This window comes from Salvia hispanica, chromosome 3 (assembly GCF_029641045.1).
Source record: "Salvia hispanica isolate PSC_SH4W2 chromosome 3, Shi_PSC_v1, whole genome shotgun sequence".
NCBI classification, from domain to species: Eukaryota; Viridiplantae; Streptophyta; class Magnoliopsida; order Lamiales; family Lamiaceae; genus Salvia; species Salvia hispanica.
In genome coordinates this window covers 56,038,568-56,061,047 of record NC_142694.1, presented here as the reverse complement: position 1 = coordinate 56,061,047, position 22,480 = coordinate 56,038,568, and the positions used below count along the sequence as shown (strand labels likewise).

The 22,480-nt window shown below is 34.9% G+C and overlaps 4 protein-coding genes across 7 annotated transcripts; 3 read left to right on the top strand and 1 right to left on the bottom strand.

The window, feature by feature from the left end:
- Positions 1–1,643: 1,643 nt before the first annotated feature.
- LOC125215966 (uncharacterized) lies at positions 1,644–6,110 on the top strand. Its single transcript, XM_089067179.1, has 5 exons — positions 1,644–2,040; positions 2,626–2,756; positions 3,590–3,712; positions 3,896–4,023; positions 5,541–6,110. Exons 1-5 carry the CDS (start codon positions 1,815–1,817, stop codon positions 5,827–5,829), a joined length of 897 nt encoding a protein of 298 aa, XP_088923305.1. The 5' UTR covers positions 1,644–1,814; the 3' UTR covers positions 5,830–6,110.
- Positions 6,111–6,568: 458 nt separating this feature from the next.
- On the bottom strand, positions 6,569–9,542 carry LOC125210413 (protein CYCLOPS-like). Its single transcript, XM_089066336.1, has 11 exons — positions 9,174–9,542; positions 8,834–8,889; positions 8,610–8,741; positions 8,456–8,504; positions 8,320–8,372; positions 7,573–8,216; positions 7,439–7,482; positions 7,276–7,321; positions 7,043–7,091; positions 6,799–6,927; positions 6,569–6,711 (listed from the first exon to the last, which is right to left on the bottom strand). The coding sequence occupies exons 1-11, from the start codon at positions 9,363–9,365 to the stop codon at positions 6,588–6,590; spliced, it is 1,518 nt and encodes a 505-aa protein (XP_088922462.1). The 5' UTR covers positions 9,366–9,542; the 3' UTR covers positions 6,569–6,587.
- A 2,399-nt stretch (positions 9,543–11,941) lies between these two features.
- Positions 11,942–15,278, top strand: LOC125211578 (hydroxyproline-rich glycoprotein family protein). 2 transcript variants are annotated; one of them, XR_016136594.1, is made up of 5 exons: positions 11,942–12,201; positions 12,450–12,612; positions 13,483–14,020; positions 14,219–14,453; positions 14,934–15,278. XR_016136594.1 is itself a non-coding variant. In XM_048111437.2 (5 exons), exons 1-5 carry the CDS (start codon positions 12,099–12,101, stop codon positions 15,040–15,042), a joined length of 1,083 nt encoding a protein of 360 aa, XP_047967394.1. In that variant the 5' UTR covers positions 11,942–12,098; the 3' UTR covers positions 15,043–15,278. The 2 variants fall into 2 exon arrangements, 1 of the variants encoding a protein (XP_047967394.1); XM_048111437.2 differs by having other exon boundaries at positions 14,284–14,453.
- Positions 15,279–18,387: 3,109 nt separating this feature from the next.
- Positions 18,388–22,426, top strand: LOC125215605 (putative methyltransferase PMT20). Of its 3 annotated transcripts, none has more exons than XM_089069427.1 (8): positions 18,388–18,568; positions 19,678–19,966; positions 20,063–20,211; positions 20,302–20,497; positions 20,570–20,780; positions 21,094–21,769; positions 21,863–21,940; positions 22,104–22,426. In XM_089069427.1, the coding sequence occupies exons 2-8, from the start codon at positions 19,700–19,702 to the stop codon at positions 22,324–22,326; spliced, it is 1,800 nt and encodes a 599-aa protein (XP_088925553.1). In that variant the 5' UTR covers positions 18,388–18,568; positions 19,678–19,699; the 3' UTR covers positions 22,327–22,426. The 3 variants fall into 3 exon arrangements, with proteins under 3 accessions (XP_088925553.1, XP_047973022.1, XP_047973023.1); XM_048117065.2 differs by having other exon boundaries at positions 18,388–18,646; XM_048117066.2 differs by lacking the exon at positions 18,388–18,568 and adding an exon at positions 19,195–19,345.
- Positions 22,427–22,480: the final 54 nt, after the last annotated feature.

Below are 22,480 nucleotides of genomic sequence, written 5' to 3'. Positions count from 1 at the left end.
AAGTGAGTTTTTTCCACTAATAATTTTTAACTAAAAAAAGTTACAACAACCCGACTTAAAAAGAAATAAAACTGCTGCCAAACTTGCAACGATATCAAAATCATGTGTTGGCAAAAATAATCCCTTTCCTTTTTATGACAAGTTGACAACTATGACTGTTTTTCAAGATTAGTGATAAATATGGAATTTATTAAATAAAAACATTTGATGATTAAAGTTGATATTTTTATAGAGGGAAAATGTGAAATTGTCAAGATAGATAGACAAAATCAGCAGGAGTTAATGAGATACCAACTTTATTTAATACTAGGAGAATTCAGTTTGTAATATAAAAAGATCTAGATTTTTCTGTTTAATTATAAAATGTGAACACGAAATATAATACAAAGGCAAACTAGTATTGCAATTTTGTCCTACTACTTTATTATTTTGAGAAATAGAGTTTTACAGTGTACAAATAGCTCAAAGTATGTTTCTAATCTATATACTATAACACACTGTAACATATATTTTCAGATCCCGCCGATATCATTGTTGCTCCTCTCTAGTAGTAGAGGGAGGAGCATATGAGTCGACAAATCCGGCAACAGAGGGCAGTGTCTGTGTCGACAACGAGAGGGTAGGTTGTCGCGCTTTGGCTATTTTCCCTCCAACTTCAGTTGCCGCTCTTCAGCATTTTCTATGTATAGCATCAACAACTAGGCTAATGTCGTAAAATTCGTAACTGCACCTCTCCCCCTTAGTTGGACGACCCACAATACAACCATCGATAATTAACTTTTACCGTCAGTCAGTCACCACCACTACTTGTTGGTAGTTGTTGATTAGGTATAACTTTAATCAACTATAGTTGAACTAATCGAAACATTAGGTTTCAAACTTTTGGACGTGTAGTTTGAATTCGGTCAATTCATATTATGCATGCGGAACATGTATGTGGTCGCCCGACGTTGTGCGCGCATGTGTTAGTATGTAAGGTATAAATTCGACCAATTTATGCTATGCATATAAAACATTTTAGATCTAGAAAACGTAAGTGTTAATAGGAGATTTACGTGGTGAACACGAAAAAAAAATCTCACCATTGGACTGACATAAATGAACGACAACACACAATAACATAATTCTGGAAAATGCATAACATGATAATATTGTCAATTCATACCATACATATACCAAACACATTCTGATCAAAAACATACTACGAAGTGTTAAATGTTGGCATGAGAAATACAATTGAAAAACTCATCATTAGAGTGAATCAAATGAACGACTGACCGCACATGATAAAATAACTGTAGTAGATCCAATAACACGATAATATTGTTAATTCATACCATGCATACCAAACGCGTTCTAGATTTATAAAACATAAATGTTAAAGAAGATTTACAATTTTACATGCACACAACCGAGAATCTCATATTGAATTGAAGTGGCTTAAATGAACAACTACACGTAATACTATTTCTAAATGATAATATCGAAAAGAGATAAGGATAAATAAAAATAAATAAATTTAAATTATATAAAATGCATTTACATCTTTTCGCCTGAAATTTACTTGTAAAAATTTTGAGTTTTTTAAAAATGGTTATTTGACCACAACTACCACTGTTTTAAAATGCTAATGTGAAAGTTTTATCTATTTTTGGGGAAGTAAAGCAAATTTTGTGTTCACAAACAAACGCGAATTAAATAACGGAGCACAACTACCTACTACTGAAACTCCGATCACCGGATGAAATTTCCGGTGGCCGGATTTCCGTCTGAGAGAAAACCGCGCAACGTATTAGAATAGATTCGACCCCCTCATGGATTCGCCGGAGAATAGCGAAGAAGAGCTGAGGGATTGCAGCGACGACGGCGGCGGCACCACTCTCCGTCGCTCGTTTATCCGTTCGTGCTTCGCCGTCGCTTTCGCTTTCGTAATCATTTTGCTGCTTTCATTTTCGGTTCTGTACTTCGCTGTTTTGATCGGGAATTTATCAATTTGGAGCCCGATTTCGGTTCAGTCTCGCTGCAAGATAGTTTCCAGCAGTAAGCACTCAGCGCTCTAATTATATTCCTTTTATGTTTGTAATGGATGACTGGATTTTGTTACTCTGCTGAATTTGAGCGATTTGCAGCTTCAGCTTAGTTATTGGTGATTTATCGAGTTGTTAGGGGGAATTAGAGTAGTAAATTTTTGAGTGTTTAATGCTTTCGTGGCCTCGTTTCCTCGCGAGTGGTTGTTGTCAGGAATCTATTTGGCCTTTTTAGTTCATTTGTATCGTAGTTAAAGGTCTTATTCAGCCAAGTTCATGAAATTGGATAACTGTGTGATGTAGTAAGTTGGTTTTAAGAATTCAATCAAGCTCATGAAATTGGAAGTAAAATACATTTGCGTGATGTAGTAAGTTGGTTTGAAGAATTTAACAGTCATTATTACATCATCTGGAAAGTTTATTTGGTTTCTCTGAAAAAGAAAAGTTTACATCACAATATGAATAATGAATCTTATTTTCATAGTAAATTTTGTTTCCAAGGTTGATGTGACTGTTTCAACACCATGTTTTTGTTGTTTATGCACATTCATATAGTTCTTTTCTCTATCCCAGGTCACTGATCTTGATGTGTATGCAGGTGTGGATCTGAGGTCATCCAAGGTCTGTGAATTAGGTCTTCTGAATTATAAAGGCAAACATGTGTTTTACTCTTTTGAGCGGAAAAAGTATCGGTGCCATTATGACTACTACTGGGCTTCTGTTTTTGAGGTGATTGCATTTTTTTGACATTTTTGAAACATACTTCCTGTTAGATTGCTGATCTCTGTGGTTTTTAAGTATAAATTTATTTATAGTGAATTGCGACCCTCGAGAACATTTATGATGCTCTACGATGTACCCTTATTAGGTCATTTGGCTTCTTTTAATTGCAAAATGTTGGTCCTAGTAAAACATTGAAGAACTTTGAGGGTTTAAAGGTGTTAATATTTGAAGTTTGAGAACTCCTGCCACTTAGCATTATTCAGAATTAGTTCTGCTGGAGATTATATATTTCTCCATTGAATATTTATACTGGGCCCTTGATAGCTCAAAGAGCCAATCCAGCAGTAGTAATGCAGGGAGCCTCTGAGTTCACCCTGTTCATGCTGAATCGCTGATAATGTTCAGAATCAGCTAGTATAGCTTTAAAGATGGTCATATGTCTATGAGTGACATAGTGTTCCATGACCTGGATAGTATTTGCTTGGAAACAAGTATCTAATCCTGATCTCTGCCACTAAGTAGATTGACAAAAACTTTCTGGGACTTGTTTTAGGTCATGTTTGACAAATAATAATAACACTATGAGGTAACATAAACACTTGGGCCTGTGAATGATTTTCCATATCAATGACATGTGTGGCTTTCCTAATCATTTCACTGTTACACGATCCTTTTCACAAGTATGCATTCCATTTACTAAATATTCTGGCATGTGAGTATGCTATATGGTGCCAATTCAATTAATCTACAAGATTTTTGGTGTTCCCCTTTTGTAATGTGTTTCCTAATGCATCTTTCTAGCTTTTTAACTGCAAATGCATTTTCTTATATATTCTCAGGTTGAATATGTAGATCATTCAGGACAAGCAAGGTTTGCATCAGCAGAAGCCCCAAATGAAGCTCTTCCATATAACTGTAGACCCAATTTTGGTGCTGCCTGGTTGACCAAGGATAAATTTAAGGTGAACCTTCGATACTCAGCCTTTTGGCAAAATTTCAAGCTAGAATGATGATCTGAAAGGATCTTTAGCTTTCAGAGTTTGTTCCCTTCAGCTCTTGGATTCTAAGAGACGTATGTAGTTACCTAATTTTGAATTATACTTCCATTGGTATGTGATTACATCCTAGCATATCTGATTTTTCAGGTAAATGAAACGTACGAGTGCTGGTACACTCTGGGTATTTCTAAGGTTAATATAAATAATGACGGTTTATTCAATTGCCAAGCTGAGGATCCTTCTACTGTTGAGATGCTCAAAAGATATTCCATACTGTAAGTATATATTATACCCATTAATAGCTTTGGAGCTGTAGGTTTCTCATCTATTTTTTTTTATGTTTACATGATGCTCATATTTACACTTGGGGATTCCTGGTTGTATCATAGATAACTGAAAATATCGGTGTCAACTTGTCATGGAGTACTATTTAGTTATAAGAGCAGTCCTATGTTGTGTCAGGTTGCAAGGTAGGTTTTGAGTTGAGCTTCTCTGTCTTCTGACATAGTATCTCTTTAAATGTGTATTCATATTTAATTATGTAAAATCAATAGTCTTCTATGCTGTTTTAGTGTTTTATAACACAGGACTGTGTAAAAGTTAGCTCAGCTTTGCTGTAAGCTCTTAAATCGTGAAGTATGTTGTATGTAAAATACCTGGCACTGCATGCTGCTCCAGAGCTTTGCGACCTAGCAATTTGAACACTTTAATCTGCCCCCTTTTGCACACCCAGACCCTATTTAATTAGCTGAGGCAGCCATTTTGTCTGATAGCTACAGTTCCATTGGACAGATTTCGTTTGGTGGAGGGTCCTTAGTCTTGTATTCAATTTTCTGGAACCAAAATTGGAATGTGGCTTAGTTACTTCTTGTTAATTTATAATGATATAGAAAAGACATGTTGCTGTGTTACTGCAGATATGTTATGGTGGTTAAGCTTGCTCTAGATAGATGATTGTAACTTGAAACACGACATTTGTAAGGCAGTCCTAATGTTGATATCAAGAAAGTAATCTTTTGCTGTTAAATACATGTATGTATCTTGTTGATCTTTTCGGATGCTGCTTTGATGTCTATATTCCTAGTTGTAATTATTTTGTACAATTCTCTACTGATGAGTTAGTATCTGATCGTATTTATTATTGGCTCAAAAACCACATTATGAATTATTTGTTGGGTAAATACCATTAGCACTCCAACGTTTATTAGTTTTCCCATTTTCCCAATTTTTTCAAAGTTGTATTTTCAGATGACCAAAATCAGACCCATTTGCCTAGTTGGCACTCTCGTCAATTCGGGCCATATTTGCCAAGTTGGCAACATGGATTATACAAAAAATACAACGCATCGTTTGATTAAAGTATTCATGTCTTTTTTTGAAGAGTTGGAGGCATGTGTCTTTTTTTAAGTGGAATAACAAACAGAATGTGTGAAACAACACTGTTTTTTCGTGTACGTTAATGTGGATTTCTGACTAGCCAACAAGGCAAATGGGCCTAATTGCTGTAGCCAGGATATTGATATAACTCCGCTTAAAAGGTTATAGCATGATTTGTCAATATGCTTATGTTATGACACAAATATAGTATATGGCAAACAGTGATCAATGGTATTTACCTTACTTTGTTTCTGCAGCATCAGCATGCCATATTTTATCTTCTCACTGGTCTTTATGCATTGAAGATACTTTGGTGCTTATGCGATTGTAAATATATTTATGAAAGTTATCTGTAACTTCATATTACCCCTTTACCTTTTTTCTGGTCTATAAGTTGCTTGTACTATCATCTCAGGTCCACAAGGTTACTGAAGTCATGGTTTTCCAGTTGGGGATCAATACAGCTGTGGAGATGGGATCTAATAGCTGGAGCTATTTCCGGCTTTCTAATGTCCTTGCTATCCGTTCCCTTCATAGGAGTTGTCTACCCATTGCTAGTCATAATTCGCCGACTCTTGGCATCCTGGACATTCATGCCTTACCCAAGTACTATTTTATTAAAGCGAGTTTGTTTCTTTGGAGTGTATTTTTCCTTTATGAGTTGGGTCACCATTCAATACGTGAAAAAGCTCGGGTTGTCATAGACATATAGATGTTCACATTAAAAAAGGCAATCCATTTTCCAGCTGTGCTGTTGACAAGTTTGAAACCTGCATCTCTAAGGCATGAAACAATTACATTTTTGTAATAGAGACCCAAAAAATAACAATTTTAGCAAGTAGTCGTCTGGTTCTGCTGTAGGTAGCTGCCTTTCTATGAGGACCATAAATGTATAGTTTATATTTAGCTTGTAAAAAATGATGTGTCATATATCAGTCACGAGAATTTCAAAAGGAAGAGCTGAGCTCCCGATTTCCATTTCTAAGCTTTTACTACATATTTGTGGTTTTGTTTTTGATAGTTGCATAGTTGTTAATGCCTTGTTCTCTTCTAGACTTCTAGTTACTAGTATACTATATAAGGTTGTTTACTTTTTTTAAGAGTTGCAACGCACATACACACACATTCAGGTCATTCATGCATACCAGGTGACTCGAACCCCCAACTTATTGGTTGGAAGGAAAACATCTTACCAACTAATCTTTGTTTCATTCTTATGTGATGAGATGAGTATGGTGGTATTTATGTGCAATATTAGGTATTTTGGTATTGTAATGTGAATCTTTGTCCACATTCTTGGATTTACTATTGCAAGATGAGATCATAAATTTGATGCTTGTACATTTTGTCCTTGTGCACAAAATTGACATTCCCCAGTTTTTTTTTTTTTTTTAATAGGATAATAAATTAATGATACAATAAATGTTGAATGGTAGAAGAGTTTTGGTTAGGGTTAAAATAGTTACATTTTGCCAGTTTGTGAAATGATCCTCTCAATCTCTTCGAGTAATCGTTCCTTTTCATCTCCCAGATCCTGATTCTGTTTCTGAAGTTCTTCGATTTGTTTTGTCTGCTCAGAATCCTTCCTGGGAAATAATCTTTGTTTGTTAGATCTATTTCACTAAAAGTAGCAAAAAATCGAAGGGAAAAACAGAGTGAAGTGCTGTGTTCACCTGTTCATGAAGGCCAGGTTGAGTTTAAGTGAACGCACTTCCTTCTCAAGATTCTCACACCGTTTCAAGACTGATTGCATGTCCGATGCCACTTGCGGTGTCGAACTTTTCTCCTTAGCCTCGGCCATCCTTCAGAAACGCATCAAGAATCTCTTATTTGTGATAGAACTGATAAGTTTTAAAGGCCGCGACTGAATTGATAGTCACTGATTATCAAGATATGATTAATTAAGTAAATACGTACTTGCGTGATCGCTCCACCCTACGTTTTTTTGTGGGATCCCCTCCGTCCACTGCATAACGTCCAAAAACAATATCTTATCACGTTAAGTTGGGACTTGAGATCCTCTAATTCACAATGTGTTTGAATACTCTATGATTCATTTATATCAAACTCATTTTCATACCTTATTTTCCAGACAATGTGAAAATGCAAGGTCTATTTTGCAAGAATGCTTATAAATTACAAGCTCATACCTGAACCAGATGATTTGATGGATCCATATCTAACTAGCCCTTCTTGCTGCTAATCATACCAAAAAAAAAAAAGATGTCATCAATTTTTGCTATGGTTTTTCAAATTATAAAAGTGCTAGTCTTATAAAACATTAGAAGAAAAGTAAATTTATTTGGTAATTACCTTTTGATCGTCTCTTAAGCTATCATACACATGTTCTCTAAAATCTGCAATTCAAAACTCAAAAGGAGAAAAATCAACATCAAAAGATGAAGAAATCATGTTTCTCGACAAAATTTCAAGAATGTGATCAATACCTCTACTCCTTGAACTATCTTCAGGGCTTCTTCTTGTCCACATTTGATGCCTTGAGCTCTCACAAACACTAGGAGCTTGTGCAGAAATGCAAGGATCGTCGTAGATATCGACACCACCCGAAGCCATGGGTGCAGCGACAGAGGACTCACTCTGAGACGGCTCCCTTGACAGTGTAGTCATCTGGTTGAGAGGTCCCATAATGCCCTCCATCAACGACTCCTCTATCGTCTGCAGCACCCTCGTCTCATCAGCTCCGAGCAAAGAAACATCCCCAAAAATCCCTTGATTCTCAAATGACTCTTGGTTGAAGCAACCATGGCTTAACACTTTTGCTGCACCACTATCATAGTAGGTACCCTCAGCAGCCTCTCTCTCGACTTTCTTGCGCTCTAACGTACCCTTGAGCATGCTCACAACAGACGAAACCTTGTCCTCATGTCCCATTTGGGGGTTGTTGCAAGTCGAAGAAGAGGAAATGGATGGAGACATGAATGATGATGATGCATTAAAATGAGTTGCATTCTCATAGATTGTTGACATGTTGTTGTTGTGGTCATAGTTGAAGTGTGTGTTTTCTTGTTGTTGAATCATGGCCTCAAGTCCTATTGGTGTTTGTGAGTTTTGCATTGCAACATATCTCCTCCTTCAAGAAATAATATGGTTGGATTAAGGCAAGAGGAAATTAGGCCTACGATCAGGTTAAAAATGCGGTTTTTTAGTGAGTTTATTTGCTGCAGAAAATGTACCTCAATTCAGATGATCTGCTCCTTGTCATAGGCTGAGAACTGTTGAACCATGCCTGCATTTGCATTAATGGCTGAGATTGAATTCGAGAATATATCTCCGAGTAGTTTGTTTTGGAAGTTTAGTTTATCTTCTTACCTTTGCCAGAAACAGATTGCTAGCCTGCACTCCTTTCTCAACTCCACTTCTGATGGAAACAAAAGCCATTTTCATTTTTTATAGTTTTGTAAAATTAAATCAATTTATATATAGATATATTGGATTTGAAGGATTGATTCTTGAAGTCTCTCACCTTGTTGATTCAAGATCAGTTGAAGAATCACCAGCAGCCACATAACTGGTTTGTTGGAACGTATCTTCGTTTATCTTCTTCTGCATTGCAGCTGCGTTTTGATTGCTCAAACCAGCTAGTTCTGTGGAGATCCTGCTATTTTGAAGGAGATGAGAAATGTCATCAACTTATGTTGATTTGTGATCCATTTCCACAGAGGTAACAAATCATACACATGGTCTGACCTTCTTGATGCTTGTCGAGGGCGATGCCCGAGGCCTGCTGAAGGGCAGCCACTGTTCTGGTAATAGAAAAAAAGACATCCAACTTCATTAGCTTTCACTTGATCAGTATTTGTGGCCTAATACTTTTCAAAGACTTCACTAATGTGTGTCTCTCTTGTTTCCTCATTTTATATTTATCAAACAAACACAATCAACAAATCCCAGACAGATCAAGCAAACATAATTAGAAAAAATTCATCAAACACAAAATAATCACAAAACATCCAACTTTAGCATCAAAATTTATATATTTTCAAGAAACCAATGCAAACACATGAGGTACTATAAAACAGCTGCCTGCCTCTACATTTGTGAGCCAGCTCTTGAAGAGCTCCTCGCTGTCTGTTCGGAAACTCTGCGTGAGGTTCTTGAATCCCAACATCTCCATTGTCGGAGCTGGTATTCCAACGGGGCTCTCCATCATCGTCTTGATAAAAAGCTCCTCGCTCGTGTTCCTGTAAAACTCTGAGTAGCCTCTCCCCTCTATCTCCATGAAATTCTTTCTATATAAAAAGTCTACTCAAATTCAACAGTTTGTTTTGATCAACATTTACATATCAAAAGTAGCTCACAACTATCAATTTTTGTAGCCTTTTCAACTAAGTGAAAAAGCCATCACAACTTCATATTTTTCCTTGGCAACTTCAAAGCTCAAGAAAAGTTGTGATTTTTGCGGTGAACCAAGCAAACCAGTGTTATAAAAAGTGTTACTATAAATTAGGAATGAGTAAATCAACCATTTCATTCCTTTCACTATCAAGATGTCACAGATTTGCTTAACTTGAACAATTAACAACATGTTGAATGGGGTCAACTTCGATTATAAAAAGTGTGGTTTTAGGAATCAAGAAGCATAATCTTGTGAAGATTCCAGTCAACTTAATTCGTCCTTTTCTGCCCATTTTAAGTGAAAGTGTGAAACATTGGTGGGAAAAATAATTTCATCCTACACTGCTTAGAGACTATCTACGTAGAAGAGCTCATCAAACAACTCCTATTTCAATTCTTATTTCTTTAATTTGAAGGATAGTGCAAAAAGGGCATATATTTCAAACTTTAATGCTATATATCCATGTGTTATTTATAATTTTTAAAAATTTTGAGGAAATCTTTGATGCATGGTCTAAAATTCATGGAAAAAATCCAACTTTTTGAAAGTTTCATAATATTAGATGTCAATATTCCTAAAAAAAATATCTTAGAAATTGCGACAGTATCATAAATTTTTCTGATTAATAACAAACCATACTCTTTTTATATTTTCTTTTCATAATAATTCGCGATTAGGGGTACTATTATTTCCTCCATGTATTTTGCGTGCAAACTACGTTTTATTGAAGAAATATAAAATTAAGACCATATTTTTGATTTAATATAGTGAGATAAACTGTCAAGAGTTTATAACTATACATTTTATAATTTACTTTAATTTGATTGCAAAACTAGACGCAGAGCGGCCAGATTGATTCTTTAATAGACGTGTTCATATATATGTCTTCATCAATGACTTTTTCTCTGAATTTTAGTCAAAAACTAAGACAACGACATAGAGTGCTATTAATTTTTATTTGTTTTATTTTATTTTATTTTATTTTAAATTCATTCAAGCCCACACTAATATTTTAAATTTCTCGAACTAAGTATATTAAATGGCAGTAGTGCTAGCAAATCCTGTCTGGCTTATTAGACCAAGAAACAACACTTCATCACAATTTTCTTCTGAAAACGATTTTCAAGCACGTATACCATGGTATAGCATATTGTTACATCTGCACGTTGATGAATATAAATAAACTTAATTAAAATACAATAGATTGCAAATAATTATACATATGAAATTATTTTCTACTATTAGAAGAATAAAACCGTAGCCGGCGGCTTTCCAAACTTAGGAAATTTTGGCCGGTTAATAATTTTCAAGGGCAAGTCGCATTCAATACAAAATTCATGCTGTCTGAATTAATATATTATACTAGTACTATTAAAAATGTTACTGTTTACTAAATTAATATAACATACAGATTCATATTGCAACAAATCATTTTATTGATTTAATTTCAATTAAAGCACGATTCCAAGGGAATAAAATCTTGCAGTTTAAAGTCTTGAAGAAATGAAATTTCTTGTGAGGTCTACACAAACAAATTTAAAATCTATCTTTCCCGTTTTTAGTTTATTTTTTATTATAAAAATCGATATTCTCCCCAAATAATAACAATCTCGTATATACTCCATTACGCTAGAATTGTTGAAATAACGTTTCTAAAAATAAATTATTTCTTTCTTATAAAAAATTATTTTATTTTAATAACGGTGAAAGCGAGTGGGCTTCTTATTTAAATATTGTTTTTAATTAAAAAATAATTTTTATTTATGAAAAGTCAATTTTTATTTCAAAAAATCTATTTTTTTAATATATATGCTATAACATAATGGAATGTCATTGGAACCCATCAACGGATGGAGGAGACGTTATATGGGGTGTCGATTTCACACTTCGGTTCGGTACTCTGCACCCATTTCCTGTTGGCATTGAAGTCGTACATTACACTTCTTTAGAGAGGGAATAAAATTGAGAGAAAGAGAATAGTGAAGGAATGAGAAAGAAGTGGAAATGGAACTGTATTTATAGGACTTTTTTGGAATAGATACAATTTTTTTTTAAAAAAAATAGAAAAGCCCTATCCACCCTGAAAACTACCCCCAACCCCTCCAACGCGGTTGTGCCTCTGCTGACGCCGATCGTCCACGCCCATCGCAACTCCCTCCAACAGGGGAGCCGCGCGCCGAGCCTCTCGGCAGAGTCACAGCTCACTCCCCTTCCCCACTGAAATTACGCTTAAATAAATGATCAACTTAAATTTAGTATTTCGCAGTATTCATGTTTTTGCTTGTTTAGAATTTACTTCGTAATTCAATAAATAGATCCAAATTGTATTTTTATGGAGTACTATAATAATAATTAATAACTACATTAAATCTAGATTAACTTTATTCCTAAAAATCAATAAATATTTTATATATGTAGGAGTACTAGCTATTTTTAAGACAATTTATTTGAGAAACAATTTAGTGAAGTTGTTTACCAAATTAAACCCCTGTGTTAAACCCTGGCCGCTGTATCTAGCCATCTCCTCTTCCTTTCCGCGATTCCTTTTCCGTTAATGGCGAATTTCTGCCTTCACTGCTAGATGAAGGCGTGCTGGAATCATCTCGATAGGGCGAAATGAGACTGAATCGTACTGTTTGTCGACCTGCTAATCTCGGCTTGTCTCTTCGGTTTCAGCGGCGTCAAGATACCAAAATTTCAACTTCTTCTCTGCATCCTGGTAAGCTGTGATAGGCCAAATATCGATTGGAGATTGTTCGATGCATTGCTTTTGTTTTCAGCAAACAAATTTGTGCGGGAATTATTGTTTCCTTGAAATTGAAACTGCTTTAACTATTGGAACTTCAATTTATGATTGTTGTGTGATTTGTTTCTTATACATGTATAATCTAGCTCATTTGTTGAGAATTGTTTGGTGTTTAAATCAGTAGTTAAGATTTACTGATGCTTGATTCGTCTCTGTGGCAGTTTTAGCTGATGCATCGAATCTAGGGCATGGATCGAAATTATTGGGGCGCGATCGATTATATGCTTCTGCTTCTGCGGTAACTAGTGCGCTGGAAGATAGAAAGCCGCGTAAAAGACCTTCAAAGGATGAGCGCAGAACTATGGTGGAAACCTATGTTAACGAGTATGTATTCTTCAAACTTCCTTTTGTTTCAGCTGATAAATTGACTTCACGTTGTTGTAATAGTTCAATGTAGGATAAATGTTATTGAAGTCTATTTCCTTTCTTCATGTGGTATAGATTGATTGCGATATGTTCGTATGAGACTTGAAAGTGATGCTTGCTGCCTGTTGTTATTCCTTCTCAGGTTGGAATTTGGAATATTTGCAGTACCTCTAGGCTGTAGTTGCGAAAGAATGCCGAGTTGTGTTTAAAATTATCTGTTTTATGGTTCTGATGGGTGGCAATTCATTGCTGGTATACACACTTTAATTTTTCCAACCTTTCGATCTGGTCACCCATTTGATATTCTTAGATGCAATTAGAAGCTCTATCCATTGGAATTGCTTGGCCAGTCCTTTGATTTTGTGAGATTCTCTTATAGTAAGAAAATTTGTTTGAGAATGCAACCTTAATGTTTGTACACTTTGTAGTTGAATGGTCTTAAATAAGCACCATATATAGATATTTTCCATGCTAATGCATTTTGCCCACATATGGTTCCTCCTTGTTTCCATATTCTTTTGTTATTGCTGATTTAGGTTAGGTGATGAGCTTCACTCTCACCTCAAGTTTTGCTCGGGGATATGCATATGGTGTATCTGTTGTGAAGAGAGTTTATAATAGACTAGTCTATTCACTAGTTCTATCAATGATGATTGCTCTTAAAGAATGAGCTGTACTAATCAGTAATCACCAACTGTTATAACAAAAAAATAAGGACATGCTTGTTTTGTCCAATACCCCTATGTTGGCTGATTGCTTATAAGATTCTTATAAGTTTATTACGTACATGAGAAATTTTAAAAAATCATGTCATTTACTGGTCAACAGGTACAGAATAACAAATGATGGGAAGTTTCCAACTGTTTCTCATACTATAAAAGAAGTTGGTGGTGGTTACTATACTGTCAGACAGATCATACAGGAAATGTTATACAATTCCAAACAATCATCAACTGATGCTAAGTACGTCTCCATTGGGAAAAGCTCAACGAAAGAGACTGAGATAGCATCCAATTCCAAGAATGAAATAGATTTAACAGACATTAGGAATGTGAGAAGCACAACTAACAATCACGATATGATATGCAATTCTGAAGAACAATCCATGTATACTAAGGACAATTCCGCAGAGAAAAGTGCAACCAAAATTCATGAAATGATATGCAATTCCGAAGAACAGTCCATGTATACTAGGGATGTTTCCTTGGAGAAAAGCACCATAAAAGAGGATCACATATTGACTAAGTTTGAAGAGGTTCCTCAAGCCTTGGAGCTAGGTGAAGGTACTGGACCAATCTTGAAGGATGTTGAGACTTCCAGTTCCATGGCCATTAAATCAAAGCAAGACCAATTTGTTTCAGTTGAGGTAAGTGAAACCCCACTTGTTTCCAACATTGCAACACATGTAGTATTCTTAAGTCCTGGTTCTTTTGTCTGAATGTGATGCTCCAGTCATTGAGATAAATTGTTAGTCAGCTTCTTGTTCAAAGTTGTCTCCTTGTGTTTTATTATAATCCCATGTCCTGCTCCATCTACTCATATTTGTATGTGCATCTTATTGCAGCCTTCTTTTTCTATTCTTTTGGCTGTTGAACAAGAAACATTTTATTATTATTCCTGTTTTGTAAGACTGGTGAACCAAAAGATGTGGAAGCTCAATCTCCACACCTGATTGACAAACATGAAAGTATCCAGAACCTAGATTATGAGAAGGAACATGAGATACGTGAAGAAAATGAGAATTCCAATGCTTCAGAACATAGAGCTGGGCGACAGGAGTCGTCAGAAATATCTGGAAGGTAATTTTTCTTTCTTTACACGGGCATCTGGACGAGCATGCTTTCGAATGCAAATTGTTTAGGAGTGTGTTAGTTGATACTCAAATAAATGCAAGTGATGTTGTGAAATTTCAAGTCTATTTAATTAATGGAATACTCTTAGCCTGAAACATGTTGTCCCCATGCGGATTGCCTTCCTTTTGTCGTAGCTTTCTACGAATTTTTCTTCGTAACCCTTGAGGCCCTTCAGCCCTTCTTTCTCTTTGACAGCTCTATCCTGTCCGGCAACAACTTTCACTATGATATCGATTAAAGCCATGACATTTATTTTATGCTGCATGGGATATCTTTCAATTTTTAAGAAAATAGTTTTCATATGTAGCTTTGCATTTTCTTCTGTTGCATTCTTGAGCCTCTCAACATACGCTGCACTTTACTGTTTATCGTCATATGATCTGTATCTTTCCCGAGATCTCTTATACTCCATTATCTTGAATGTAGGGAGCTGGACAACATGCCTCATGAATATGCAGATCAAAAGAAATCCTCAGTTTGGAATAATCTAAAGTCCTTTGCAAATGGAATTCTGAGCATGTGGAAGAAATCTTGATTCGACTTGAAATTTGAAGCTTTTCATCTTCGTTGAGAATTGCATAGATTTTTTATAGTCGATGTGGTTTATCAGAAATTGAAGTTATTAGTTTTTCTTGTGAACAAGAATATGCTAGTATTGCATTTAGATAGCGGCGTAGTCAGGTGATTTAGTAAATAGACGTGCGGGTTTGTTACTAGTAGGATAATTTTGTTTTCAAAATATTAATATTAATTTGAAATATTTCTTTTTTATGGGGCAGTTGTGATTTTGAATTCGTTTGTGATTAATAAAAATATATGAATTTCGTTTGAATAGAAAGAATTACATATTTCAAATAAAAAATATGTGAGATTATCTAATTAAAATGAAAATTAGATGAATTATAAGGGGATTATATACATATGAAAAGAAATAAAAGTGATTTTATTTAATGCTGTTACAGAAATGGCTATTCTATTTAGCTGATTATATATGTATGGGTTGCAATAGAAACTCATCATAAAATAATATTACTTGTATCGAGTTTAGTACTATCATTTTTTTCTATTGAGTATCATCATGTTGTATCGAGCTTAGTATCATTTTGTTAAGAAACATAATATTATCATCACATAAAAAAATACTACTCTTATGCTATTATATCATTTTTTCCAGCAATCGATATTATACAATGCAATTAGACTAATTTCATTAATATCGTCATAAAATTATATAGATTTTGATAATAGTTTTTAACAAAATTATGTGAAATTTTAAATTATTTTAATAGAGATAAATTGATTTCCATATATAATGTCAGAGGAGTAGTTATTTCTTATATTCAAATGTCAGAAATATCATTCTTATATAAAAATTAAGGAAAATAGAGATTAATTGTAGCCACATCCCAAGATTATATGGTCCAGGTGGAGTTATTAGTTATCCCTCTGTCACTTAAATTATACATTTCCTATTTTAGGAAACTTTCTTATCCATTAACAATATTTTAAGTAGTACTATTTCTTTTTTGTATTTTTATTACTTTACTATTAATTGTGTATTAAAACTTGTTTGTTTTCAAAATTTCATATTTTTAAGAAAGAGATAGAGTATTATGGAAGATGTAGATTTCTTTTATAATTAAGAATAGTACAATTATGGCATGACTCATTTTTCATCCATATATAATTTCATTACTTTGTGTCATTCTCAAATAATATTTGCAGGAGCTCAAGAGTATTCTATTGCTCTAGTAATTGTACTTGTATTACAAATAATATAGTAGTAGAAAAAACAATTTAATAACTTTGTCATAACAGTGAATATTTTTACATGCTAATAAATGATGGAATTTGGCATCAGTGGCACGTAACACTGCGAGAATTTGAACTTTTTGAAGTAGATGCGATTCTGGTCGTGGTGTTAGAAAGATAATCTCCTCAATTGTAGACATGTTACAATTTTTTATGACTGAAACGTAAAATTAACCTTGAAACTTGAAAGTATGTCACATAATAGTGTCGGAATTGTCTTTAAAATATGTAGTACAAAATAAATATATTACTAGTAAGATCGAATCCTAAACATGAGATGTGAAATTGTTCAAAAGAGAGATTTGTACCTTATAAACATTAAAATATGTGTCTACTTATGCTTCATTTAATTATTAAGTCCACTTTTGCGTAATTCAAGGCCGCTGATTATGATACAAAGGGGTAAATGTGTCTCATGACTCCCACAAATCATCATGTTAGTTTTACTTTTCGTTAAGACCTTCATTTGCTTTCGGACATTCCATAATTCGTATACACTACTCCTATTATTGAGTGGCTAATTGATTTTAGTTAAATACTCTAATCTATGAGTAGTATTTACATTTTGAATGGTGTATTGTATAATAGTGTTAGTATTTTTTACTTTCAAGTCTCGTTATAAATCCATTTTCAGTTGTTCAAGTGGGATTGATTTATCATTCTTAATAAAAATAACATATTTATTCTATCTTATTTTATTATTTCTTTCGTCTCATTCTTTTTTATTATATTTTTATTTTCACTCTATTTAATTCAATAAATACAATCCCCAGTAGTTAAGTCGTATTAACTTCATCCCAAGTTACTAAAATTGTATTCCATTTTTAAATTGTCTCAATTTATTTAAGTTATCTTCCTTTAGAAAAACCAAACATCTAATCTCACTTACTTATAAAACACAACTTTATTAAATCTCATGCCGAAAAAAACTCGAAAAAAAACTCCTTAAGTAACGTGAGATAATGGAGTATTACTTTTTAGGCTATCTAATTATAGTTGAATCATTTTTTTTTGACAAAAAACAACACATCTCCTATCCCTTACCTTATCCTGTTTTATCTACTTACTTTATTCTCTCTTTATTTAACTTACTTTAAAGTTAACACAATTTTATTAAATATTGTGCCTAAAAGAAATACCTCCACTACGAACGGATTGAGCATCATTTTCTAAAATCTCAGCATCATTTTATTAAATCTTATTTTTAAAAGAAATCAATCACTTGTACCGGGACGAAGTATAATTTTTAGTTTAGTTCTTGATAACAACATCTTCAATTATTTATACTAAACTCAAACCTATTTTAGTGTAAATATCACATCAAATAGTAATTTTATTGCACTACAAACTTAAGAGAATATTATATGCTATTTATTACTTTTTTATACTCACAAAATTTTAAAAAATGATTTGAATTGTTTTAATGTAAACCTAAAAATGAATATATTTTGCTCAAAAATAAAAAATAGAACGAGATTTAGAATACTATTAAAACTATTTATACTAATTCAAACTCATGTTAGTATAAATGTCATATCAAATATAGTAATTTTACTCCAACTATTTACGTTAATTTCAAACTTAAAATGATCTATATTACTTACTTTTGTACTCATAAATTTGAAAATATGATTTGAATTTATTTAAGGATAAATCCAAAAATGGGTAAATTCAAAATAGAATGAATTTTAAAATACTAATACTACTATTATAACTCTTTATCCCTCTATTTTAAAATTTAAAATACAAAAAATGCTTTAATACGGAGTAATTTATTATTATCTCTGTCCCTTAAATTTTGTTACATTTTAGTCCGTTCCATAAAATTTGTTATATTCTATTTTCTTACATAGTGAACCTTATATTCCAATTTATTTTTTATTATAAAAGTAATATATGAAAGTATGATTATATTAACTTTTCCAATTCACTATATACTAGTATACAAAATTTAAAGAGGAAGTACTATTTGGGCAATTTTCAGTCAATGGTACTAGTATAAGGAACTTGGACATCATGAATGCAAAAGCGAATTATATGGGCCAAAAACAGTAAAATCACGATTGAGTAAATCTGTTCAAACACCAAATAAATCAATAATTGGATCTTCCCTTTTCCATTGGATTTGCCACTGTCGCACTCACAAGTCGACTTTTTCCAAAAGCTCCTTGGCTTCCTCCCATCATATTCATATATGCCAACCAGCAACTGACTGAGAGAGTGAGGGAGGAGAGAGACAGTCTATCATAGTAAGTATTTCACAAAAACAGGAACCCGAAGCTCACCTTGCATGTCGGTTTAAATTTGGGAGTAAATCGTTTGATAGGGTGAGATGCTCTTCAAATTTGTCCTCATTTCACCGCATCTCTCATACTCTGTTTCTACTTTTCTGCCTTTTTCTATTTTCTTTTCATGTTTTCCCAGTTTGAGCTAACACTGTGTACTTATTTGGGGAAAGTAGATCAGGTTTAGGTGAATTTCTTTGTTCTCTTTTATATTGTTATTTATTTGAAGCAAGCATTTTTGCTGTGGTTGTACTATGTTTTAATCGATTGGAATTCCTTATTTTGTTGTTCATCTATTTGAGAATTGAGAAATCCACTAATATTTAGATTAATGGTTGCAATTCTTAATCTGCAACAGGAGTTGAGCTTCTTTTGATTTTTTGAGCTGAATTTGGTTTTGCAATTTTTGGATATCTATTTTCAATTTTCATCACTCTCTGTCTTTATTAACCAGTCATGGTTAGGTGAGATTGATTATGGTAGTATTTTTTTTTTTTCACTTTTGCATCTTTGACTTTAGTGGTGAAGAGGGTCCTCACTCCTCGACAATCCACAGAAATATCATATAAGGAATTGGGCCCATCATCATGTGAATTTATAACTGCAGTCTGCCACAGTATTATGTCTCTATTATAGTATATGATATTATGATTTTCAAACTTCATTAAATCTGTTGATAATTGCATCTGCATAAGTTCCCCCCTCTCCATCTCTCATTCTCTGTCCCACCCTGCCTCAAAGGTGAACTCTTTAAGCTTCTAGCTTTTATTGTTTTCCTCTTAATCTGATCCTTTTTTAGGACTGGTAATTGCTGTTTGCATTTCCTGCTGCATTTGAATATTTGTCACCTATTTTTTGGAGAAATTTTTACTTGGTTGCAGCTTTTTGATTATCTGATGTAATTGTTGTTTATCTCTTTTTTGCTTTCTTTTTCTTGATATGTTTCCCACAATCTGGATGAGTTGGTCATTGACATGAAAACTGTTTTTTGATTTCTTTATCTCACATTTGAAAAACATGAGTTTTTCATCATATCTGATGTACAAGTATTGAATTCATCATCATATCTGTAGATTGTAGAGAGATCCTGACACCATGAAACCTGAAGAGGGAAAACCTAATCAACCCGATAAGCATTCTAGGATGGTATCAACGGCACTAGTTCTCATTGTGCTGAGTGGAATATCTTTCTATCTTGGTGGGATGGGCTGTTCACAAAAGTACAGATATGGGATGCCGGATATTGGCAATGTGATTCAATCGTCGAAACCTGAAGCTATTGTGCCTCTCCAAATCAAAGCTGTTACATTTCCTGAATGCGAATCGAGTTTTCAGGACTACACACCGTGCACTGATCCTAAGGTGACCTCTTTTTCACTCATATCTTGGTCGAGGGCCCTTTTATTTGTGTGATATTTCTAGAGTGACTAATGGTTTGTGATTGTCGCAATGCTATAGAGGTGGAAGCGATACCAACGCCCTCGTCTCTCGTTTCTGGAGCGCCATTGCCCTCCGCTGGCGGAGAGGAACGAGTGCTTAGTTCCCCCACCTGATGGATACAAGTCGCCAATAAAGTGGCCAAAGAGCAGGGCTGAATGTTGGTACAGGTAAGCGAACATTTCGTGCAAGAGTTACAATTTTAGAGTAGTCTAGCACTGTTCAGTAATCTTGATGCCTAATTGGGTGGATTGCCTCAGGAATGTTCCATATGATTGGATTAATAAACAAAAATCGGATCAACATTGGCTGAGGAAAGAAGGGGAGAAGTTTTTATTCCCCGGAGGTGGTACTATGTTCCCAAAAGGTGTTAGTCACTATGTTGATTTGATGCAAGATTTGATTCCAGCAATGAAGGATGGGACTATCCGGACAGCCATTGATACAGGATGTGGGGTGAGTCCATGTTTAAAGTCAACGAGGCGTCATGGCAAATCATGGTTTTGTGATCGAGATTGATTTTTTCAGGTGGCTAGTTGGGGAGGAGATTTGCTAGACCGTGGGATTTTGGCAGTCTCTCTTGCGCCAAGGGATAACCACCAGGCTCAAGTTCAATTTGCGCTAGAACGTGGAATCCCTGCAATGCTGGGAATCATCTCAACACAGCGACTTCCTTTCCCTTCAAACTCATTTGACATGGCACATTGCTCGAGATGCCTTATTCCGTGGACTGAATACGGTAATTACTCCCTCAAAACAGAGTATTTTTACACCCGACTGTTTCCGTCGTGTTTTGGCTCCCAAAAAAGTGCATTTTCGGACTTTTGGGGAACAAAGCTTGTGAAAATATGTCGACGTTCTGAACTTCTTGCATTTTGCATGCCTAAGTATTCGTAAAATTGCAGTCTTGGAAGACTTGCCTAACATATTTCGTGATAAGTGTCACACTTTGGTGCATAATTGAGGATTGGTGAACCTTAAGCCTAATTATGTGTCAGAACACTATCTGCTGCCTTGTGTTGTATAAAACACTAAAATTTGGTTCTTTTCAGGTGGAATATACCTCCTAGAAATACATCGTATTCTTCGCCCTGGGGGTTTCTGGGTGCTCTCTGGCCCACCAATAAACTATCGGAGACGATCAAGGGGATGGAATTCAACTATTGAAGAGCAGAAAACAAATTTCCTTCAACTGCAAGAGTTGCTGACCTCAATGTGTTTCAAATTGTATGATCAGAAAGGCGACATCGCTGTCTGGCAGAAACTATCAAATAATACTTGCTATAAGAAGCACGATGCCCCGAATAACTACCCTCGAAAGTGTGATGATGGCACCGAACCCGATTCAGCCTGGTACACCCCAATGAGGCCTTGTCTTGTAGCACCTGACCAAAAGCACAAGGCAATAGCATTGGGCTCATTAATGAAATGGCCCAAGCGCTTGCATGCTTATCCAGAGCGCATGGGAGATGTTCGTCGCGGCAGTATTTCTGCTTTCAAGCACGATAACAGCAAATGGGAGACGCGGGTGAAGCACTACAAGAAGCTGCTCCCTTTGTTAGGAACCAATAAAATCAGAAATGTCATGGACATGAACACAGTGTATGGAGGTTTTGCTGCTGCATTGATTGATGATCCCATATGGGTTATGAACGTCGTTTCCTCGTACTCAACAAACACACTACCGGTGGTCTACGACCGTGGCCTCATTGGAACCTATCACGACTGGTAAACATGCACTCGAAAATGTGCCACTCTTCATAGTTTTTCGAGTCCTACTATCTGGAATATAATATTGACTATCTCTTACTATCTTCTAAGGTGTGAGGCTTTCTCCACGTACCCTCGAACATACGACCTCCTCCATCTAGACGGCCTCTTCACTGCTGAAAGCCAAAGGTAAACGGGTCTTATGTTAGCTGAGCCACACAGTGGTGATACATCAGCTCTAAGTAAATCCTAATTAAGGATTAATAAACCAAATTGGGGATTGATGAGCCCTAATTGGGTGGATGCACCCTATGTATGGATGTTACTTAAACAGTTTACATTTTTTGTGCAGGTGTGAGATGAAGTATGTCCTACTGGAGATGGACCGCATTCTCCGGCCGAATGGGTTCGCCATAATCCGGGAGTCGGCTTATTTTGTGGACGCCATCACCACCATCGGCAAAGGGATGAGATGGGGTTGCCGGAAGGAAAACAATGAACGCGGCGACGTAAATGAAAAGATATTGGTGTGCCAGAAGAAACTGTGGCAGTCCTCCATCAAAAGTTCTAGGTAATAAGGAGAGAGTTCATGTTGTTTTTAGGTAGGATATGTATGCTACATCTCGTTGAAGAAACTTAGTGAGATCTATATTATAATAATAGTTACATGAATCATATTTTCGCCCCCTCCCCTCCCCTCCCTAGAAAAAAATTAATTATGAGAAATTC

What these genes read in the sequence shown, in the direction of transcription:
- LOC125215966 (XM_089067179.1), top strand. Translation starts at nt 1,815, where the DNA reads ATGGATTCGCCGGAGAATAGCGAAGAAGAGCTGAGGGATTGCAGCGAC. An exon ending in ACTGGGCTTCTGTTTTTGAG is followed by an intron (nt 2,757 to 3,589) that starts GTGATTGCATTT and finishes ATATATTCTCAG; the next exon opens with GTTGAATATGTAGATCATTC. An exon ending in TGACCAAGGATAAATTTAAG is followed by an intron (nt 3,713 to 3,895) that starts GTGAACCTTCGA and finishes CTGATTTTTCAG; the next exon opens with GTAAATGAAACGTACGAGTG.
- LOC125210413 (XM_089066336.1), bottom strand. Translation starts at nt 9,365, where the DNA reads ATGGAGATAGAGGGGAGAGGCTACTCAGAGTTTTACAGGAACACGAGC. An exon ending in ACTGATCTTGAATCAACAAG is followed by an intron (nt 8,505 to 8,609) that starts GTGAGAGACTTC and finishes TGTTTCCATCAG; the next exon opens with AAGTGGAGTTGAGAAAGGAG. An exon ending in AGGGTGGAGCGATCACGCAA is followed by an intron (nt 6,928 to 7,042) that starts GTACGTATTTAC and finishes GCGTTTCTGAAG; the next exon opens with GATGGCCGAGGCTAAGGAGA.
- LOC125211578 (XM_048111437.2), top strand. Translation starts at nt 12,099, where the DNA reads ATGAGACTGAATCGTACTGTTTGTCGACCTGCTAATCTCGGCTTGTCT. An exon ending in AACTTCTTCTCTGCATCCTG is followed by an intron (nt 12,202 to 12,449) that starts GTAAGCTGTGAT and finishes TCTCTGTGGCAG; the next exon opens with TTTTAGCTGATGCATCGAAT. An exon ending in GTGGAAACCTATGTTAACGA is followed by an intron (nt 12,613 to 13,482) that starts GTATGTATTCTT and finishes ACTGGTCAACAG; the next exon opens with GTACAGAATAACAAATGATG.
- LOC125215605 (XM_089069427.1), top strand. Translation starts at nt 19,700, where the DNA reads ATGAAACCTGAAGAGGGAAAACCTAATCAACCCGATAAGCATTCTAGG. An exon ending in TATTCCGTGGACTGAATACG is followed by an intron (nt 20,781 to 21,093) that starts GTAATTACTCCC and finishes GGTTCTTTTCAG; the next exon opens with GTGGAATATACCTCCTAGAA. An exon ending in TTCACTGCTGAAAGCCAAAG is followed by an intron (nt 21,941 to 22,103) that starts GTAAACGGGTCT and finishes TTTTTTGTGCAG; the next exon opens with GTGTGAGATGAAGTATGTCC.